This window comes from Arachis ipaensis, chromosome B6, assembly GCF_059453495.1.
Source record: "Arachis ipaensis isolate K30076 ecotype BB chromosome B6, ASM5945349v1, whole genome shotgun sequence".
In the NCBI taxonomy this organism is placed as follows: domain Eukaryota; kingdom Viridiplantae; phylum Streptophyta; class Magnoliopsida; order Fabales; family Fabaceae; genus Arachis; species Arachis ipaensis.
Genome location: NC_142441.1, coordinates 41,621,947 through 41,641,114, shown reverse-complemented (window position 1 = coordinate 41,641,114; position 19,168 = coordinate 41,621,947). Strand labels below are relative to the sequence as shown.

At 36.5% G+C, this 19,168-nt stretch overlaps 3 protein-coding genes and 1 pseudogene across 3 annotated transcripts; 3 read left to right on the top strand and 1 right to left on the bottom strand.

The window, feature by feature from the left end:
- Window positions 1-999: 999 nt before the first annotated feature.
- LOC107648613 (uncharacterized) lies at window positions 1,000-3,552 on the bottom strand. Its single transcript, XM_088490628.1, is given in 6 exon segments — window positions 1,000-1,003; window positions 1,280-1,370; window positions 1,373-1,403; window positions 1,512-1,694; window positions 1,766-1,795; window positions 3,487-3,552. Coding segments are annotated over 6 exon segments (405 nt in total).
- A 4,557-nt stretch (window positions 3,553-8,109) lies between these two features.
- On the top strand, window positions 8,110-10,391 carry LOC148555291 (uncharacterized; annotated as a pseudogene).
- Window positions 10,392-11,920: 1,529 nt separating this feature from the next.
- LOC148555290 (uric acid degradation bifunctional protein TTL-like) lies at window positions 11,921-13,978 on the top strand. Its single transcript, XM_088490627.1, has 5 exons — window positions 11,921-11,957; window positions 12,172-12,389; window positions 12,529-12,630; window positions 13,604-13,697; window positions 13,800-13,978. Exons 1-5 carry the CDS (start codon window positions 11,921-11,923, stop codon window positions 13,976-13,978), a joined length of 630 nt encoding a protein of 209 aa, XP_088346753.1.
- A 2,904-nt stretch (window positions 13,979-16,882) lies between these two features.
- On the top strand, window positions 16,883-18,775 carry LOC107646777 (uncharacterized). The gene is made up of 6 exons (XM_021105506.2): window positions 16,883-17,234; window positions 17,342-17,577; window positions 17,659-17,874; window positions 17,974-18,066; window positions 18,142-18,243; window positions 18,341-18,775. Exons 1-6 carry the CDS (start codon window positions 16,883-16,885, stop codon window positions 18,773-18,775), a joined length of 1,434 nt encoding a protein of 477 aa, XP_020961165.2.
- Window positions 18,776-19,168: the final 393 nt, after the last annotated feature.

Here is a 19,168-nt window from a genome sequence, read left to right as displayed (position 1 = left end):
CATTTCACTCGTTCTAAAATATGCATTATCTCAAAAAAAAATTACTAAACCACAAAAAAAGAGCAAATTAAATATAATTTATATAAATATAAGCAAGAAGAAAAATAAGTCTGGCAAGCTTCAGTTCTATATGAGGAAATTCAAATTATTAGCCTTATTAGCTACTCTAATAAGCACCCAACCCCAATCTAGTTCAACAAAATACTATCTTAATTAGGAATATGAAAGCTAATCAAATTTAATTAAGCATAAAAGCAGAGTTTGTTACATACAGAAAGTATATATATAAGAGGAAATAGGAAATATAAAAGCATATATACTCCTACTACTGCATGTGGACAGTACACTTAATGTGAAACAGAGGAAAATACATAATCGGTGGCATTCTGAATTAAGTAATTTCCACACAGAAATTAAAATTTCACTAATTAATCAAGATCCATATTATGTATAGTTATGAGCAGTGAAATTAAGTAAAGGTGATATTGGGTCAGAGAGAGGGAGAATGAAGAGGTACGAACCAGGGATCGCTGGAATATTCGAAGAGCTTGCCTTTGGTAGAGAAGATGATTAGTGCGACTTCGGCATCGCATAGCACTGATATTTCGTTTGCCTTCTTCAGCAAACGTACCTATCTACCTATCCTCTGTAACATTGAATCTCCTTCAATCTCCTTATATTCAGCGCATTAAACCTCCTCTGAGAAAATCAATAAACACATCAATAAATTAAACTTTCTTCTTAATTAATTGAATGGTTTAAGCGAAAGGAAACTAACCAAATCGCCTTCAATGACGTATTTGGAGACTTCATCTCTAAGAGTGATGAGATCCTCTTCGCTGAGATCCTTAGTGACCTTGTTGTCCATGCTTATATTGCAGAGAATCTTGCGAGCTCTGCTCCTTCCGATTCCATGGATGTACTGCAGCGAGAACTCAATTCTCTTGTTGTTCGGAATCTCCACTCCGCCAACTCGAGCGAATTCTATGCTTAACTCTCTCACCTGAGCACACAAATTCGAAGAAAATATAAGCAATAAGAAAAATTATTTATAAATATAATTTATATAAATATAAGCAAGAAGAAAATTTATTTAACTTAATTTTCTTGTAGACGTTCTGAACTCATTTCTGTTTCCCTAACTGCGATGCAATCTCAGATCAAAATCCAGCTGGATACTCAATTAATCTCTTATCAATTTCCCTCTTATCAAACAAATCCTAATAGACTATTTTGTCTTGCAATCTATATATCCATATGGAAGGTTGTAATTATGTACCTGTGGGGTAAGTACTCAAGGCAACTCCATGTAGCATATGAACCCATTGAGACTCCAATGACATTGAACTGTGGCCCTAACTCTAACTGATCAGCAGATATATGCCTAGTTCATCTATTAGTTCCTGTATATATGTATATATACACGTTGAGTAACCTTATTCAGCATATGAATATCTTAATTGTATAGTACTACTATTCTGTTTAAGTTGAAAGGGAATGAGTAATTGTACTTGGGGTGCGAGAAAGTTCATCTCTTTGGAGCTTCCAAAACCATGGACAATGATGATATTGTACTTTGCCACATCCTTAGAAACCCCTCTCTCAAGATAAGCCAGGTGCTTCCCATCTCTGAGTTTAATCCTTGATGAAATCATAGCAAAATCATCTTGGTTTGGAGAAACAACCTTAGTCCCCTGAAACAAAAACCCAACAACATATATAATATTGAAACCATTAAGAATGAACAAATCTTATCAGTGTTTACCTGACAGAAACCTCTGCAGAGTTGTTTTGTCTGAGATTATGATGGTTTCTTATCACTGAACAATAGTTTAAGGTGATGTCCGAATCTTTTCATCTGTTTTTGATGACTTAGTAGATCCAAGCTATGCTTTTTATTTCTGTGTGCACATCAAATATGAATGGAATGAAAACTGAATTTGGTTCATTTTGTTTGTTTAAATCAGAGAAAATCAAACAAAAAGCAATCGGATCGTGGAATTCATGAATTGTTGCGATATGATGAAGGAAAACGAACAAAAAGTAGACCTTTTGACAACGAAAATGCAATATGACACTCAGACACAACCAATCCTTAAAAGCTTAAATTAAATAAAATGAAAGCACTTGCAAAGGATAAAAAACCAAAGAATCAGAGAAACAGAATAAGCACGAATACAAATTAAGCTCTTTGCCCTAACACATGACTCAAGTAACACAATAAGCACGAATAAGCTACAACAGAACAACAACCCACGCTACTTACCCGAATTGGCTAATCGGCTAATCGGCTATGTTCAACTCGCCTTTTCAATTTCCGACTTTGACTACTTGAGCTGCAACCAACGAAATTAGGTTAGTTTCCTTGGCGTTAAATTGAATGAAACAACAAAAATGAAGAAGAAGTAGCAACCACTGAAAACAACATACAAACCAGATTGTGGAGATCAAATTTGAAGACCTAGGGTTTCAGAGACACAGCGCCAGAGATGACCACGCTCAGAGATCAAGACATCTATTCTCTTCTCTCAGAATCCACTCCCAAAAATGGGATCTCATCTCTGTAAACCCTTACCTACCACCACCTCAACGCTTTGAACTCCAACTACCCAAAGCACAGAGACAAGCAGAACGCACCCGACCACATATACATTGTAATCCAGAGAGATACATCAACCACCACCAGAGAGGAGATCCGACTCAAATGGATAGCAAACCCCATCGAGAGAGAACCAAGGGATGAAAGAAGTGTGGGGTTTTTTTGAGATGTAGTGGGCGGAAGAGGGGCGCGTCAACTAAAGAAGAGAGAAGAGAAAGGGGAAAGCTGAGATGATTGAGAAACGCGTGAAGGGTTACTACGTTTTATTGTTTTTTTAACTCAAATGAATGTGAGGCTAACGCGTGGCTTCTGAAGCCACGGCTATTATACAAGTAGTAGATAAGCATATATATACATAATTGACACATATTTTTTTATTACATTAATCATCCATCATCATTTTTCATTTCTTTCTTATCACCATTGAACAAGAAGAAAGGAAATAACGAGAGAGAGTCTGAAGCTTGCATGGAAGAAAATCATAACTTCCACCGAAATTTCGACTTTAATTTTTTGAGATCTATAACTCCAATCCAAAATCTAATCCGATAAAAGTGTTTGTATCTTCTTTCTCTACACTTTGGCATCACTTTTGTTCAGTAGAAGTTGATGATAACGTAGTTATCCTTTCCCTTGAGTTCGGTAATTGCAGTTCTAGGAGGCACAGATAGTTTCTGACGTTTTCTTTTTCGGCAGTTCGGTCAAAAAGTTTCTCCGAAACTTCGAGTATTTTGATTTTTGTACTGAGGTAGGGTTTGGTAATTTTATAATAATTAAATATGAATTTGATAAGTGAATGTTGGTTTCATTGATTATTGTTGAAGTTAATTGAGTTTTATGTTGAAATTTTGTTGAAGTATTATCACTACAAGAGAACCGGGTGTTACCTGCGCTAAAACACCAGCCCCTTTTCCAGAGCGCTGCTGTTCGAGGGAGCTGCTGCCGTTCGTCATGCGGTTTGAAGGTCCGCATCCAATAACCTTATTGCCGGCCCAAATTGCCGGCCGTTCTCCCCAACCGCTCCAGATTGCTCTATTTTGTTGCGATTCCTGCTGCGTGAATACTCCCCCGCTCCAAATAAACTGAACCGAGGCGGTATTGGGCCCTCACCGCTGCAGATGACATTGGGGGGAAGGGGATTTTGCCTCGCTAAAATACCCAGAGCAAATTGATTTCGCGCCATAACCTTCAAGTATTTGGCGCGAGAACCCTTCGTCAGAGCCAAGGTATAGCAATCAACAAGGCTCCTTCCCCGCCGTCTTTACCCTTCCCTCTGTCAGATCCAACCGAGTCCGCTCCATCGTTGTTCCGGTCACCAGGCTCCTCCCTCATCCGTGTAGCTCCCGTGCACGAAGGTGAAGTAGAAGGGGTCGTCGGAGTCTTCTCCTTCTGCTGTGCATGCGTGTGAAGTCGTCGGCGTCATCCCAATCCATCCGTCCCTGTGTCATCCTTGGCAGCCTTCTCCCCTTTGGCGGTGCTTCGCGTTGCCGATTGCAATAGACTCTCCTCTCAGTGGTAAGTTCCTCTCCCTCGTCCCAATTTACGTTTCGGGGCTCTTGAGAAAACTATTCGAGCATCAAATTAATCTTTATGCTTTATTAATTTTGGTCTGAACAACGTATTTTGATTAATTTTGGCCAAATTTTTCTTCAATTTAACACTCAGATTGAATTTTTCCCCAATATCTGAACCCCTGAGTCTTGATGTGTTTTTAGGAGTTAGTTGATTTACTTGTTAAATGCTGAAAAACCTGCTTGCTTTGCGTGGAACCTGTGATTGCTTTCTTTCATATCAAGACCCATGCACTGTCTATCTGAATTTATTTTACAATCCTTTAATTTTTTCCATTTATATTACTCAAGCTTTTCTGGGTCGAAGTTAAATTTGTGTGGCGAGGGCTTCTGGTGAGTTCATTTCTCTTTCTGCATAATCAAACTTTTATATTTGGTTTGGAGCAGGTTTATATATGTATGTACTAAGTATTTTAATTTTATTTATTGTTTTGTCACTTCATGATTGCATTGTTATCTTCTCAAACTGAAAGTCAAGGCTGTCTTTGGTATAAGGATAAGAAAAAGCGAGGCAGAATTTTTCATGGATTTGTATATATATTTGTAAAATTTGAACAAATTGGAGAGGTTATGAATTCTTTTAAAATAATTTCTGAGTCTTTTTCACATTTAAGAACCTTTTTAATACATTAAAGATAAAACCATTTTCGAGAGTTGAAATGTTTTATGAAATAGTTTGATTGAATAAAAACCAGGGTTCCAAAGATTCAAAGTGAGCACTAACTTGAAATGTAGGATTATGAAATAGTTTGATTGAATAACAACCATGGTTCCAAAGATATTTTCCTATTATTCCCTGCACCTTGTGAGTCAACAAGCACACACTTCTGATGATGAGTAAAGAGGGTTCACACAACCTGAACCAAGAGACTCATCATGAGTTTGCATCACTCCATCCTGCAATGAACAAGATCAGCTTTAGAACCCATCTTGCACTTGAACAGAAATGAATTAATGAATGAATGAGCAATTACAGTTTTGATAAGGAACTTGTCATGTGAAGTTCTGTCATCCCAAATGAGCATAACAACTCTAAGACCATTTGTGATTTGTACTGCAACAACTCTCCAAGTGAAAGCTCTCCACCACAAGGCAGTGGCCTTGCTGGCTCTCTAACAAGCTTTATTGGATGATAAACTGAAAAACCAGGGGACATTTTTTCAAGAATCTGTTTCTTTACTAGATCATTTACCAGCTTAGTAACATCTTTTCCAGAATCTGTTATGAATGTTTATTTTCCATGGTTTTAATCTCACGATCTCTCATCAGCCTATAAATATCTTGGTTACCATTGTTCAATATTTCCTCTAATTCTCGGAGTTAAATTCTGACTTTCTCTGAACTTAATTTGTTTGCATTGAATCAGGTTCTCTGACGAGCGGGTATATCGGAGCTCTGGAATAATTTACTTGGGGTGTATTCCTGTACCTGCAGCTGTGACAGGTATTATCAATAGAGTAGAATCAATTTATCTTGCACAAAGTCTTTTGGGGAATGTATTAAGTATTCATCTTTATATTTATATTTGATATATTTTGTTTTTAGTTGAATTGGAGGATCATGTTGTATTATTTTTGTTTTTTTTTTTTTTGCATTTTTTCCCCTTAGGCTAGGCATCGGGATTTTGTTGAATGGGTGATTAGTATCTGTAAAATGACACTATATTTTGTCTCGGAGAGTGTTATAGTGAATAGTAGATTTGGTTCCATACTTCCATTACTGTTAGTTGTTACAAGTTGAATGTGAAAGGCATGTTGTATTCCTCGTTTCTATTCATCCTTTAATTATGTATTCGCATTTTGTACTCCTCAGATTCTTTTGCGAATTTGCTGATTATGAATAAAGCTACATTGTGTTTGAAAATTTTGTAATTATTAAGCATGCACCGAAACCTGTCACATAAAATGTGGTAACTTATCTTTCAAAACAATGACGACATTTGAAATTTAACATCATGCAGAAAAATTGAAACTCTGCATTAAAGAACATCCAATTGTACAGATATTGATAATCAGTTACAAGTTGTTTAGGTTCTATATCAGGCTTAAGGTTCAAGGATGGATATATGTGGCATCCTAATACTTTCTCTAATTATAATGACCATTGTTTTTGACACACGGATATGACTTAGGTGCTGGGGCTGTAGAGTTTATTATATGCCATGCAGAGGTATCTGTATCCTTTGTAGAAGAAAAGAAAATACCGGATGTTCGCCTATTAAAATACCTTCTTTTTTTATATTGGTTTATTACTTTTGAAAGATTAGCTACTGTGTACAATACATTGACTCTTATCTATCTATCTTTTTCCTGAAAATGTTTCAGCTATTGAAGACATTTCCAAATACCATAAAGTATCTCAAAAGTAAGATGTTCCTTTGTTTCTATCCATTCCTTCAGATATTTGTAGTTGTTTCTTGTAATCTGATACTTATGGTTTGTAGTTCCATCTTATAATTTTGGCTAGTTGATGTATCCTTAGATTTTTAAGTCATTGCGCAACTACTTCACTGCAATTGGCAGAATTTGCATTTTATATTTGCAGGAGAAAGATTTATAAATTGAGAAGATAGATAAAGTGAAAAGTAAAAGCTTACACATTATTTAATTTGTAATTGGAGTCTTATTTTTTTTTTATTTTATCAACCTTGGTTTTTTTAGAAGAGCTTGATTCAGAAATAGTCTATTAAGAAGAAGAAAAATTGAATTCTTGCTTGCTCAATCACCGATTGTGTTTTCCAAATTAAAATGGTCTTGTAAATGTAGGCATGACATTGCAAACTAAAAATTTACTTTTGATCTCTGGTTTTCGCGTGATTAAAGAAGACTTAAAGTAAACCCTTTGATCCTTGATTTACTTATTTTTTATCAATGTGCTAGCTACCACCCAAAAAAAAAATGCACCTTTTATTTTTTTATTTTGCATCAGATTTGAACGTGAAATGTATTTTATATTTTTTTGCTGCTAGCAATCCGAGTGAGTTGTTTCTTTTGTTAATTGAATGCCAAAATCAAGTAGATTCAGTTTTTTGAATACTATTCATTTCTTTTATTCTATATATAGTGTTCTTATGTGATACAATTAATGGAGCAGTTTGATACTTTCATTTTGAGTGTTTTCAAGCATAAAACTATCCTCCATGTCATCACTTTTACCGTTTTGATTTACCCCTTTCCATTTCTATATTAGTGACTTCTCCAACTCATACATTATATTTTAATAGTATAATAATATCTCATTCTTTTATAACTTGTGAAAAATATATAACGTATATCTGTGGGTGAACTGTTAAACAATTAATAGTCTAAGCTAACATAATAAGCGTCATCAGTTAGGGAAAAATTGTAATTTTCATTTCTGCATTATTATTCAAATGTTGCCAAGTAGACTCCATCAGTATAATATCATGGGAAGTAGGTATGTTTAGTTGAAAAACCTAAAAGCTTGTCCAAATATCATTATCCATTTGTGTCAGAAATAGGTTAAAAATGCAAGTATACTAGTAGATATATACAATAGTAGTGTAGCAGTATATTTGATACTAAAACTATGCATTTTGGTGTGTACTTTGGTGCTTGATTGATGAAATTACACGTAAAAAAAAAAAGTTTTCCTGCCCATCTTAGCTTATTGACACATAGATATATAGTGGGTACGAAAAATAACTAGCCCCCCCCCCCTTTTTTTTAATCTCCTCCAGTAGGTCAAAGATTAATTTATTACAAGTTATATATACGTATATATTTTTCATTTCTCAGATTAATATAATATTCCTCTTTTTCTTTTTCTGTTTTTAAGGAAGGAATTTTATTTTCCATTTCAAATATTTGCCATCGGACCCAGAGTTTCTTTCTTCCAGTAATTTTTTTTGAAAGTGCAGCATTTTTCAATGAGTAAGCAAATTTCTCCTACATTTCTCGTGCCTGTGTATTATCCTATATGCTATTAAATGCGTGTTTTATTATTCGGTTTAACAGTCAATCACCCATTCTATATCAAGTGTTAATTACTTACTTTTTTCTCGTGGTCTGCCTTTATTTTACGATTTGTCGTCGTTCCAATTTTTTCATCAAACTAGATATAGATAAGAGTTGGATTTCAAAGTCACGAGTTGGTGCAGAATATAGGGACGGTTTGACCGGATTCCTAGATTTTGCATTTGCCAATGCATCATTTGATGGGATGATACGTTGTCCATGTCCGAAGTGTGGTTTCCGCCTCTTACAAAATAGAGAGGATGCGTTCGATCACTTGGTGATCAACCCTTTCCCGTCTACTTATACATTTTGGATCCATCACGGTGAGAGACGCGGGATCGAGCCCTTTTCCGACGGACAAGAAGATCAATCTGAACAACATTTCAACGCCCCGATGCTTGATATGGTCCACGATGCATTCAACTTCTCAGGACTTCCCGGTCCCGAAGAAGACTCGGAGAATGAACCGGGCGGCGGCGCTATGGATGAGTTGCCTAACTTATACAATGAACCTAGTCGAGAATCCCGCAACTTTCAGTGCCTACTCAAAGACGGGGAGCAGGAGTTATACCCAGGATGTTCAAAGTTCTCTAAGTTATCTTTCTTGGTGAGGCTCTATCACATTAAGTCCAAGTGCGGAGTGAGCGATAAGGCCTTCGGATTGATATTGGAGTTGCTCGCGGACGCGTTTGAGCATGCCCGGATTCCATCCACTGTGCACGATGCCAAAAAAGTCATAAGAAGACTCGGTCTCGAGTACAAGAAGATAGATGCATGTCCAAATGACTGCATGCTATACCAGGGCAATGACCAAGAGCTGACCAAATGCAAGCAGTGTGGGACATCGAGATGGAAGCATAAGACTAAGAAGAACTCTAGGGTGAGGATCAAGATGGTTGTCAAGAAGAACGGCAAACCACAAGCGGCGAAGATTCTTCGTTACTTTCCCCTTATTCCACGACTGCAGAGGTTATATATGTCTAGTAAGACAGCCGTTGACATGCTGTGGCATAAGAGAGGTCCTAACTCTGATGGTATGTATAGGCATCCAAGGGACGCCGAGGCATGGAAGTCATTTGACGTACGATATCCCGACTTCTCTCGTGATCCGCATAGTGTTCGCCTAGCATTAGCCAGTGATGGCTTTAACCCTTTTGGGAACATGAGCTCGAAGTACTCAATTTGGCCAGTGGTTCTTATCCCGTATAACATGCCGCCCTGGATTTGCATAAAACCCACTTCATTCATACTCTCTATGATTATTGCTCGTCCTAAAATGCCTGGAATGACATAGACGTGTACCTAGAGCCGTTAATCAATGAGTTAAAGCAATTATGGAGGGGTGTTGAAACTTATGATGCAGTCGAGAAAAACACCTTCAAGATGCAAGCTGCGTTGATGTGGACAATCAGTGATTTTCCAGGCTTGGGGAACTTATCTGGGTGGAACACGTACGATGGGAGAGCTTGTCCTGCGTGCAATTTAGATGCTGAAAGTAAACGCCTTACACACAGCCAGAAATGGTGTTTCATGGGTCATCGTCGCTTTCTGAATCATGACCACAAATACAGAAAAGACCGGTACTCCTTTGATGGAAAGTTAGAGGATAGAGGTCCGCCTATTAGAGTCTCTGGTAGAGACATTCTCGGGCAGTTAGAGGGTGTGCATGTCCAATTTGGCAAGGTGCAATCGGTTACGGGGAAAAGGACACGCGGACAGCAAACTCCCATGCAAATAGAGACTCCTTGGAAGAAGAGGAGTATATTCTTTGAGCTGCCATATTGGGAGAACAATGAATTGCGTCACAACCTTGATGTCATGCACATAGAGAAGAATGTCTGTGACAACATAGTATTCACCATAATGAACGAGAAAGGTAAGTCTAAAGACCACATTAAAGCTCGAAGAGACCTCCAGTCGATGGGAATCAAGCATGATTTGTGGCCACGGGAAGATGGAAAGTACCCATCTGCCATCTTTACTATGACCAATCCACAGAAGGAGCTCTTTCTACGGACTATCAAGAACATAGTCTTTCCAGATGGATACGCTAGCAACATTTCCCGCTGCGTGGATTTACGACAGCGTAAGTTGTCGGGGCTGAAAAGCCACGACTGTCACATTCTAATGGAATATCTACTTCCAATCGCGTTAAGGAATGTATTGCCTCTCCAGGTGTCTTCTGTCCTGGCGGATTTGTCATCCTTTTTTCGTCGATTATGCAGCAAATCCATAGACCCTTAACAACTTCCTCTCCTTTAGAGTCACGTGGTTCATACTCTGTGTCGCATGGAGACGATTTTTCCTCCTTCTTTCTTCACAGTGATGGTTCACTTGACAGTGCATCTGGTCGAGGAGGTGCGTCTCGGTGGCCCAGTGCATTATCGGTGGATGTACCCAATTGAACGGTAATTATCAAACCAAATTATTAATTTTTGCCATTAATTAGTGCTTATGACACGTGTTATATTCCCAAAGGTACCTATGCCACCTCAAGCAGTACGTGCGTAACAAATCACAACCAGAGAGCTCAATTGCAGAGGGATACTTATCCGAGGAGATTCTCGTATTCTGTTCAAGGTACTTAGATAATGTCGAGAGTATGATTAATCGACCATCCCGTGTTGATGATCGACCGCGTGAAGTCATGCCTGATGAGAGTGCAACCATGTTCCCAGAGGTTGGAAAGGCGGTCGGGGCTGCTTCTTTTTACACCCTCACACCAGCTGAAAAATTACAAGCTCACCGTCACGTATTGGTCAATTGCCTGTCTGTGGAAAAATATCTTGAGTAAGTGCATTTGAAAGTATCTACTTCGTATGATTTTCTACGGTTGGAGAACCTGACGTGACATTTTTGTGACGTTTGTAGTGAGTTTAGGGCGATCACAAAGAGAAAGTTACGAAGTAGGACAAGGTCAGAGTCTCACATAGACAGTGTTGTGCACAGAGAATTTTCCGATTGGTTCAAGCGTAAGGTGAAACGTTTTTTCATTTATACACATACATATTAATAAATGGTGTCATGTTATTCGTATCCCAAGATAATGAATAGTCAATTTGTTCACTTCCAGGTTACATTGGGAAGCAGCATGCTTTCAAACAAATTGCAGTGGCTTGCATGTGGGCCCAATGTTCAAGTTAGCCGATATACATCCTACAACGTAAATGGATTTAAGTTCAGAACCCTATCGAGAGAGGAAGGGTTGAAAACTCAAAATAGTGGGGTGTATGTCACTTCTGACACTAGGAGTTACGCAAGCAAGCGCGATAGTAATGTTGCCGTTGGTAGCATCTCGTATTATGGAAAACTATTGGACATCATTGAGTTAAATTACAGTGGTCAATTCACAGTCGTCTTGTTTAGATATATCTGGGCAAACACCACATCTGGCAGAGGTATGAAAAAGGACTCTTTGGGACACACATTGATTAACTTCTCTCATCCAATTCATACCGGTGATCGAGAAGATGATGAACCGTATATTCTTGCATCCGAGGCTCGCCTAGTGTACTATGTCGAGGATGACGCTGATAAAGAATGGAGTGTGGTAATCCATGTAAACCCAAGGGACATGTTTGAAATGGGTGAAGATATAGGACAGTGTAACTTCGAATTTTCTCCCCAACCGATTCTGACTGGGTTGGCTGAGTTTGACGTCGAAGGTTTGTCATTGAGACGGGACGACGATTTGGAGGAACCAACCACTGATGCCATCGATAACTGCGACGAGGCTGCCTATATATAGATGTCTTCGGAGACTAATTCTGGACATGGGCGCTATTTTTATAGTGTATATCACTGTTGAGGGTTATAAGATCGCATAAATATTAATTAGCATCTAGCATGTAATAGGTTCTTAGAACTTGGATACACCTGATGTATATTCCTATTTATTTATAATTAATTTACCTGGAGAATGTGATTTTTTAAACATATGTATTGCTCAATTTATTTAACCAAGTAAGATGTTACTAGATTGTAATTGACACTATATATTGACTGACATGATCTTTTTTTCCAGGGAAATTGGAAGAGAGGGACCTCTTTCTTTGTGCCTCTAGCGTCTTGTTTTGCAATGCGATGATCGAGGCCTCCCCGTTCTCTTCACTAGAGCACGCAAGGTCATTCGCAAGAAACCTGTGGTTCAACACGTTGCCCATTCAGTCATGGCTGGACACATTCTCAGCACACAGGCACTTATCAGATGCTATTACTTTTGCGCGTGGGGATATTAGGATGGTAAGTTGCCATGTGTCTGCTCGCCTAAAGGCTGCTTGGCTTTATTTCAACCCGCCATAGCAAATCTAGATGTTTATTGTATTTAATTAAAAGGCACCTTTGAAAGGGGCTAACATATCTGAAAAAATGGACATTGCAGGAATTGCTTCAATACCTACCAGAGTACCGCAAGAAATTCGGCTTCGGGTTCATGACTAGCACGAACCTGCACCTTTCGCAACAAATACTGGAGGAGGTGCAGGTACCGTTTTTAATCTTTTTAACACGTGATTGTATGATTTAAGGAAAATAAATAAAAATAATAATAAGGGAGTAATTGAATGAGAAGAGAAGCAAAGAGTGTGAGTGGGATTAAAATAATTTTGTCCGATGAGTTAGGAAGAATAATGGGGTTGTGAATGAAATTGGGATGAAGACTTGTGGCTCTGTTGGGGATGCTGGTTACATCATCATATTATTGATTATTAACAACAACTCTTAATTGAGTGCATCTAGTTAACTCAATCCTAAAACCCTATAGTTTGTAAGATTACAATAATAATTCTTTATGCATTTTTGTATATTGATAAGTATATTTATTTTCCTCCTAAGAAAAAAATTCTCAAATTTTTGAACATGCTGTCTACGTGATTATGGGTGTGCCTTGAATTCAGGTTTCTGTTTTTGTTTGTTGTTTCTTCTTCCAATTAAAGAATGGAGGAGGCAGTTTGTTACTTTTGAGGGGGAGGTGTTTACCATCTTCCTTCCCATCATTTTCCCATTTGATTGTGACGACTTCATGATTGAGTTACTAAACATGTTTGTTACTTGTTAGGTACAATTACTTTGTGATTGTTTATTCGCGCTAAGAAAATTGTTTGTTTAGTGTTTTTAGTTAAAATACTTTGACGTCATAGATTGAGCCTCTCTTATAATTTAGAAATTGTTAGTTAGTTTCAAAGGACTAATTAATTAGTTCATCATTTGGTTTGATGTGACGACTAAGAAATCACCACTCTAGTATTATACCATGTCTTTTCCTTGAACGCTCCTAAGTTTGACTTTCAGTGATATTATTTAAAGAAAGAAAGAAAGAAATGGAGGAACAGCTTGGTATATATTTTTGACCTATATTTCTGATATATACCACCATGTCAATTCAAATTTGTCAAGCATGTCCATTACTGATATATATTTCTGATTGGTCTGGCTGATTTTGGCATGTTCTTGTGCAGGCACGATATCAGAATAGTCTGCAAGTTGAACTTGAAACGGCGTCTCGGGAGGAATTCACTCTTATAGAAAGACGTCTTACGAAACTATGGGAACGTAAGCCAAACCAGCAGTTTATAACATGGCGCTATTTTGTGCTTTGTTTTTTGTAAAATTTGTGACTTCTAATAACTTGTTTGCTTTTGGTGTATCCGTCAGGTTTGTCTCGGGAAAAGACTTTAGAAGTTTCGGAAGAGACTGGTGAGGTGGTTCAAGATTCAATGCTCGAAGATGACGTTGCGCCAGATAGTTCTGATGAGGTTGTCTCTAAAGGACACCAACCTTCCATCGTAACCTTTGACCTCAATAAAACTCCAGAGGAGAATGATATTTGCTGACTGCTCTCTTTATTATTAGTCTGCCTTATCTCACAAAATATTAGGACTGAACTGAACAAAGTGACTATTTGTGATTATTCATTTGCCTATTGAATTCGATGAAATGATAATGAATTTGGAATAGATTAATCTCAAATTACTATATATCTAACATTAGATTTATTTAAGTTTTGCATGCATAAATTTATTTTTTTATTTTATTGTTTATCTTATTTTATTTTTTATCTAATTTATGTTTTTCACTTTGAAATTTACCAGTGATCAAATTCTAGACCTTTTAGATATGGAGTTTTGATATCATGTCATAAAATTTTTTTTCCAAAATTTTTAACTTGTAGAAAAAGACAACAGAATAGTTATATTGTTAACAATATTTTATTTAATTTTGATAAACATTTTGATTGAATCAATATAATCAACGGTATATGTCTGCCTCTTTTCTCCTTCATCTCACTGAATAAACATAAATGAAATAATAATAATATATGAAGCAGGGGAAATTAAAATATTAAATGAGCACAGAGTTATTTAAAAATGTTTAATGATTTGATAGTAAACATTTTTTATATACGAACGGTGATTCCAAAGACACATATAATTCATCAATGATTTTCTTGAAAGCTGGAGAATCATTGACTCCAATACGTGAAACATTTATCAATTTCTTAGTTTTACTAGTCAGAATATTATATTCAGCAAAAGTAAAAAGCTCGATTTGAATAGCTTCTTGAAATAGCTAATAGGCCTTTCTTATCAATTCACTTACTTCATCATCTGCTCAAGTTTACACTACTCATGATTAATAAATATAAAAGTAAAAAAAAAAAGAGAGAAGAAGAACACAATAGATTACTTCAAATATGTAACCAAAATAGTCTCGAATACTTCTTAAAAATTAATATATACAGAACACAATAATTTGTTCGTTAAGTATTTATGTTTTTTTTATTAGTTTAAATTTTGAAAGAAATAATATTATGATATGATATTAGAATTTTATATCTAAAAAATTTAGAATTCGATCTTTAATAAATTTTAAAAATAAAAAATAACATAAAACAAATAAAAAACGGAAAAACTATGAAAAATTAAATAAATCTAAAAAAGGCATTTGTTTGAAAATAAATGTTAAAAATATAACTATTTATATTATTTTTTTTATTAATTTAAATTTTTAAAAAAATTAATTTCATAATAGGAACGATGAAGAATAAAATATAAATTTATAAAAAGCATATATATTATTCCAGTTTATGGAATTAATTAATCTATCGGTATGATATATAAACAAATAAGTCATATATACTGAATATTTTATTAGTAGCGATATGCAAATGATAATATTAATGTATGAATTGAAGAGAGTAAACAAAACAACATTTGATATTAATGTATGAATTGAAGAGAGTAAACAAAAACTATTAGCGTCTATTATAAAATTAAAAAAATAGACCTAATGAGCTCGGAGAATAAAATTAACATAAATATTTGTTTATAAATATATAGATAACAAACTAATATAATCGTTAAGTATTTATTTTTTAATTGTAATTTTTTCTTCCATACCTACTAAGACTTTTAAAAAAGATACAAAAAACCGAAAAATACAAACTTAAATTTTAAATTAGATAAGCCACCGCTCCTTAAATCCTTATTTTTTTCCTAATACCAATAATCCTTATTGGAGCTTGCTTCGTCCAGTACCTCTCCTCCACGTCCGTCTCTGCGGTGTGCCAGCGTCCTGGAGGCCCTTCCCTCGCTGTCCGATCCCCGGTGATTCCTCTCTTACCCTCAAACCAGTCATCCCGCTGGAGGTAAGCACGATTAATCCTGGATATTATTATGCTCTAACATACTACTAATTTCATTCTCCAACCGCATCCTTCCATGCTCTAACTCACCTTCAATTCAAAGTTCTCTTTTTTTAATCTGTCATTATCTTCGTTTTAAGCATGCTATTGCTGATCCTAATAATAATAGTTATCTACGACGTACATTTATTATATTATATATTTAATTAACAAATACTCTGCTTATATATTAGGATTACTAATTACTAATTAATTAATAAGTGTCAAGTAATGAGAGACGTTTAGGCACCAAAAACAAAATTAAAGAAACAGCATAATCTTACTCTCGTCTTGGCTAATGATATCCTTTCTGATTCTCTCTCACCCCCGGTTATTAGTTTTTCATAATTTCTCTCGTTAATGAAGAGCCGCCCTGCACCATGCGAATAAGTGTCCCTTTTACATTCATACGTTGCAATGTCTAGTTAGATTTATTTTCTTTTAATATGATTAATTAATTAAGCTTCTTCAAGAATTTGCTGCAATTCCACATTGAAGTGCTATTTTCTATTTTAAATTGAGTAGTATTATTGTACTATTTTGAGTACGTTTGGAAGAACCCGAATTTTATGTGTACTAATCTAATAGTTAGACATTTTTGCAATTCTATTCCAATAATACACCACATTCTTATGGTTCTAGGCATTATAGAGAAATTGGAAGTACGTCAATATTAGTTTTATGTCTAACATATTTGATTTCCTTGTTAATATACTCTTTTAATTGACAAACTCATGTACTCTCGTATTTTTCGAATGCAGTTGGGACCTCTGATAATTTATATTATGATGTACATATTAATTGTTATATTCGGGTTAATAAAAATGATACATGATTAATTATATTTAACATAAATAATTGAATAAATTGTGAATATATCAATTTTTTTATGCCCCACATATTTGATTTCTTTGTTAACATGCTAATCTCAACTCATGTACTCATGTACTCATGTAACTGGGGTATGCCGGTGTCCTTTTTGCATGTTAATTTATATTATTATGTACACATTAATTGTTATTACTTCGTTATAATTCGAATGCAGTTGGGAAAGATGTCTCGGGTAAGTCGTTTCACGAAGAAAGCCTGTGTAGACACAGCATGTCAGCAACCTCAAGTGGGAGGTCATGCGACTTCAACTTCGCAGAGAGCGGACTGCCCAATTCCGCCGCCCAGTGGCAGTAGTGCCCCCACATCCTCGTCTTTACGCCCCTTTCGTCCACCCCGAACCAAACCACTGCCTGCTCCACAGGCTTCCATGAATGATGTTGAAAACTCGGAGCCGGACGCCGAGGCAGATGAGGTAGATTCTTTTGACCAACATGTTGATAACCTTTTAGCTGCACAGGATGCTCAGAAGCGCAAGGGACGCAAGACCACAGAATTTTGGGATGTTAAGACAATTGGTATAAGAGAACTTATTTAATTCTACTTTTTATTGTCCCATTTTTTCTATAATTTATTCGCAGCTTGACTCCAATGGTAGCTAACTAATAATTAATATTTTTTACAGAATCCGATGGCACAATCAAACAGGTCAAACTGAGTGTGAAGGAAGCTATGAAGCCACCTAACGGAAGAAAGGTTGTACTCAGGTTTAACAGTGCACTGCAACCAGTTGGGGATGAAGCAGATTTACTGAGCGGCGTTATGGGACTGCTAGGATCTGACTACACCAAATTCCCAATCGGCGAGAGGGACTGGAGAAAGGTTCACACCAGGGAGAAGGTCTATAATGAAATAGTAAAGGTAAAATGTTATTTTTATTTCTTCGTACCATTCCAAACTCATACTTTGAACACTACTCACAGCTTAATTCTAATGTTTCAGGAAATGTTCCATTTTGAAGAAGATAGTAGAGGAATTATAAAGTCTGTAATATTCAAGATGCTGGGAAGGGCTTGGAAGGAAACGAGAAGCAGATTATACCATCACTACTATGACGCAGAACTTTCACTTGCAGCAAATATTGAAAACCGCCCAGATGGAATTACTGCGGAACATTGGAGAAAGTTTCTCGATTATCGCAATAGCGAAGAGACACAGGTAATATAGTTTTAGTTTCATATCAGACAAAGTCTATTTATGTTACATTTAGTTCGTTAGAACTAGTGTCTAGTAACTCTTAATTTGATGGCATGACAGGAGAAGTGTAAGAAAAATGTCGAGAATCGATCAAAGCAGCTTTACACCCACACCGGCGGATCAAAAAGCTTGGCAAGGCTCGGAGAAGAAGAGGTAATCTAATTTTGAGAATGTTTTAGAATTATCTGTTCCTCTACCTTATTCACTTTGTCGTCATTATTGGTACAGTCGGAACGACAAAGGAGGAGAGTTAGTAGAGGAGAGTTGTATCTCTTAACGCACAAAAGAGATGATGGCTCCTATATCCATGATGCGGCTCGCGCTATTGGAGTAAGTAATGTGTTTTTAGTTTTTTAAATTTTATTGGAAGTCTGTGCGGTTAGCGACTAGCTAATAAATGCTCTTAATTGCTTATCTATGTGTGTAGGAAAGAATTGAGGCTATTGAGCAAGGCAATGAATCTTCTAGACTGTTATCCCAGAATGATTCGCTTGCTCAAGCTCTCGGAAAAGAGCGCCCGGGTAGGGTGCGTGGCATGGGGTTGGGACCGACTTCTAGTCAAGTCTTTGGTATGAATTCCCATCAGCCGAGCAATAGTTTTGAAAGGGAGGAGACCCAAAGGGTGCTGCTTGAACTGCAAGCAGAGTTGGCAGCAGAAAAATTGAAAAGGAAGGCAGTGGAGGATGAAGTAGCAGCCGAAAAGACCAAAAGACAGGCAGTGGAGGATGAAGTAGCAGCTGGGAAGGTCAGGATGCAGGCAATGGAGAGTGCTTTGATATGTCTACTTCAAGGGCAAGGTAGGGAGCTGCCATCAGACGTCGCCACATGGATGAGTGCGTTGGAGGGACAGATTAGAAAGTAGTTCTTAGGATTGTGGAACCTTTTCTTCTTTTAGATATACACTTTTATTTTGTTGATTATGCAACTCTTAGTAAGGAGTACACTTTGTTGATATTCGGATAATTATATTAATTAAGTTAATGGTTTTGCTATTGTCGTTTACCCTGTAATTTATTTTTCGGGATTTTAAATAATTTAACTTACTAATATTAAGAATAATTAAAAAAAACGAAAAAAAATGTACATTGAAATAAGAAAAAGCGTGATTGCCAGTGTACAGAACAGTATTTTTGCGGCCATATAACTGAAAAATAGTGGCGGTTGCGAACTAGCCGTTAGGAATTTGAAAATTCGGGTTAGGAGATAGCGGCGGTTTAACAACCGCCGCCAATTACATTTCAAAAAACATTGGCCG

What these genes read in the sequence shown, in the direction of transcription:
- LOC148555290 (XM_088490627.1), top strand. Translation starts at nt 11,921, where the DNA reads ATGGGCGCTATTTTTATAGTGTATATCACTGTTGAGG. An exon ending in AGTGTATATCACTGTTGAGG is followed by an intron (nt 11,958 to 12,171) that starts GTTATAAGATCG and finishes CTTTTTTTCCAG; the next exon opens with GGAAATTGGAAGAGAGGGAC. An exon ending in CGCGTGGGGATATTAGGATG is followed by an intron (nt 12,390 to 12,528) that starts GTAAGTTGCCAT and finishes TGGACATTGCAG; the next exon opens with GAATTGCTTCAATACCTACC.
- LOC107646777 (XM_021105506.2), top strand. Translation starts at nt 16,883, where the DNA reads ATGTCTCGGGTAAGTCGTTTCACGAAGAAAGCCTGTGTAGACACAGCA. An exon ending in TTGGGATGTTAAGACAATTG is followed by an intron (nt 17,235 to 17,341) that starts GTATAAGAGAAC and finishes TATTTTTTACAG; the next exon opens with AATCCGATGGCACAATCAAA. An exon ending in GCAATAGCGAAGAGACACAG is followed by an intron (nt 17,875 to 17,973) that starts GTAATATAGTTT and finishes ATGGCATGACAG; the next exon opens with GAGAAGTGTAAGAAAAATGT.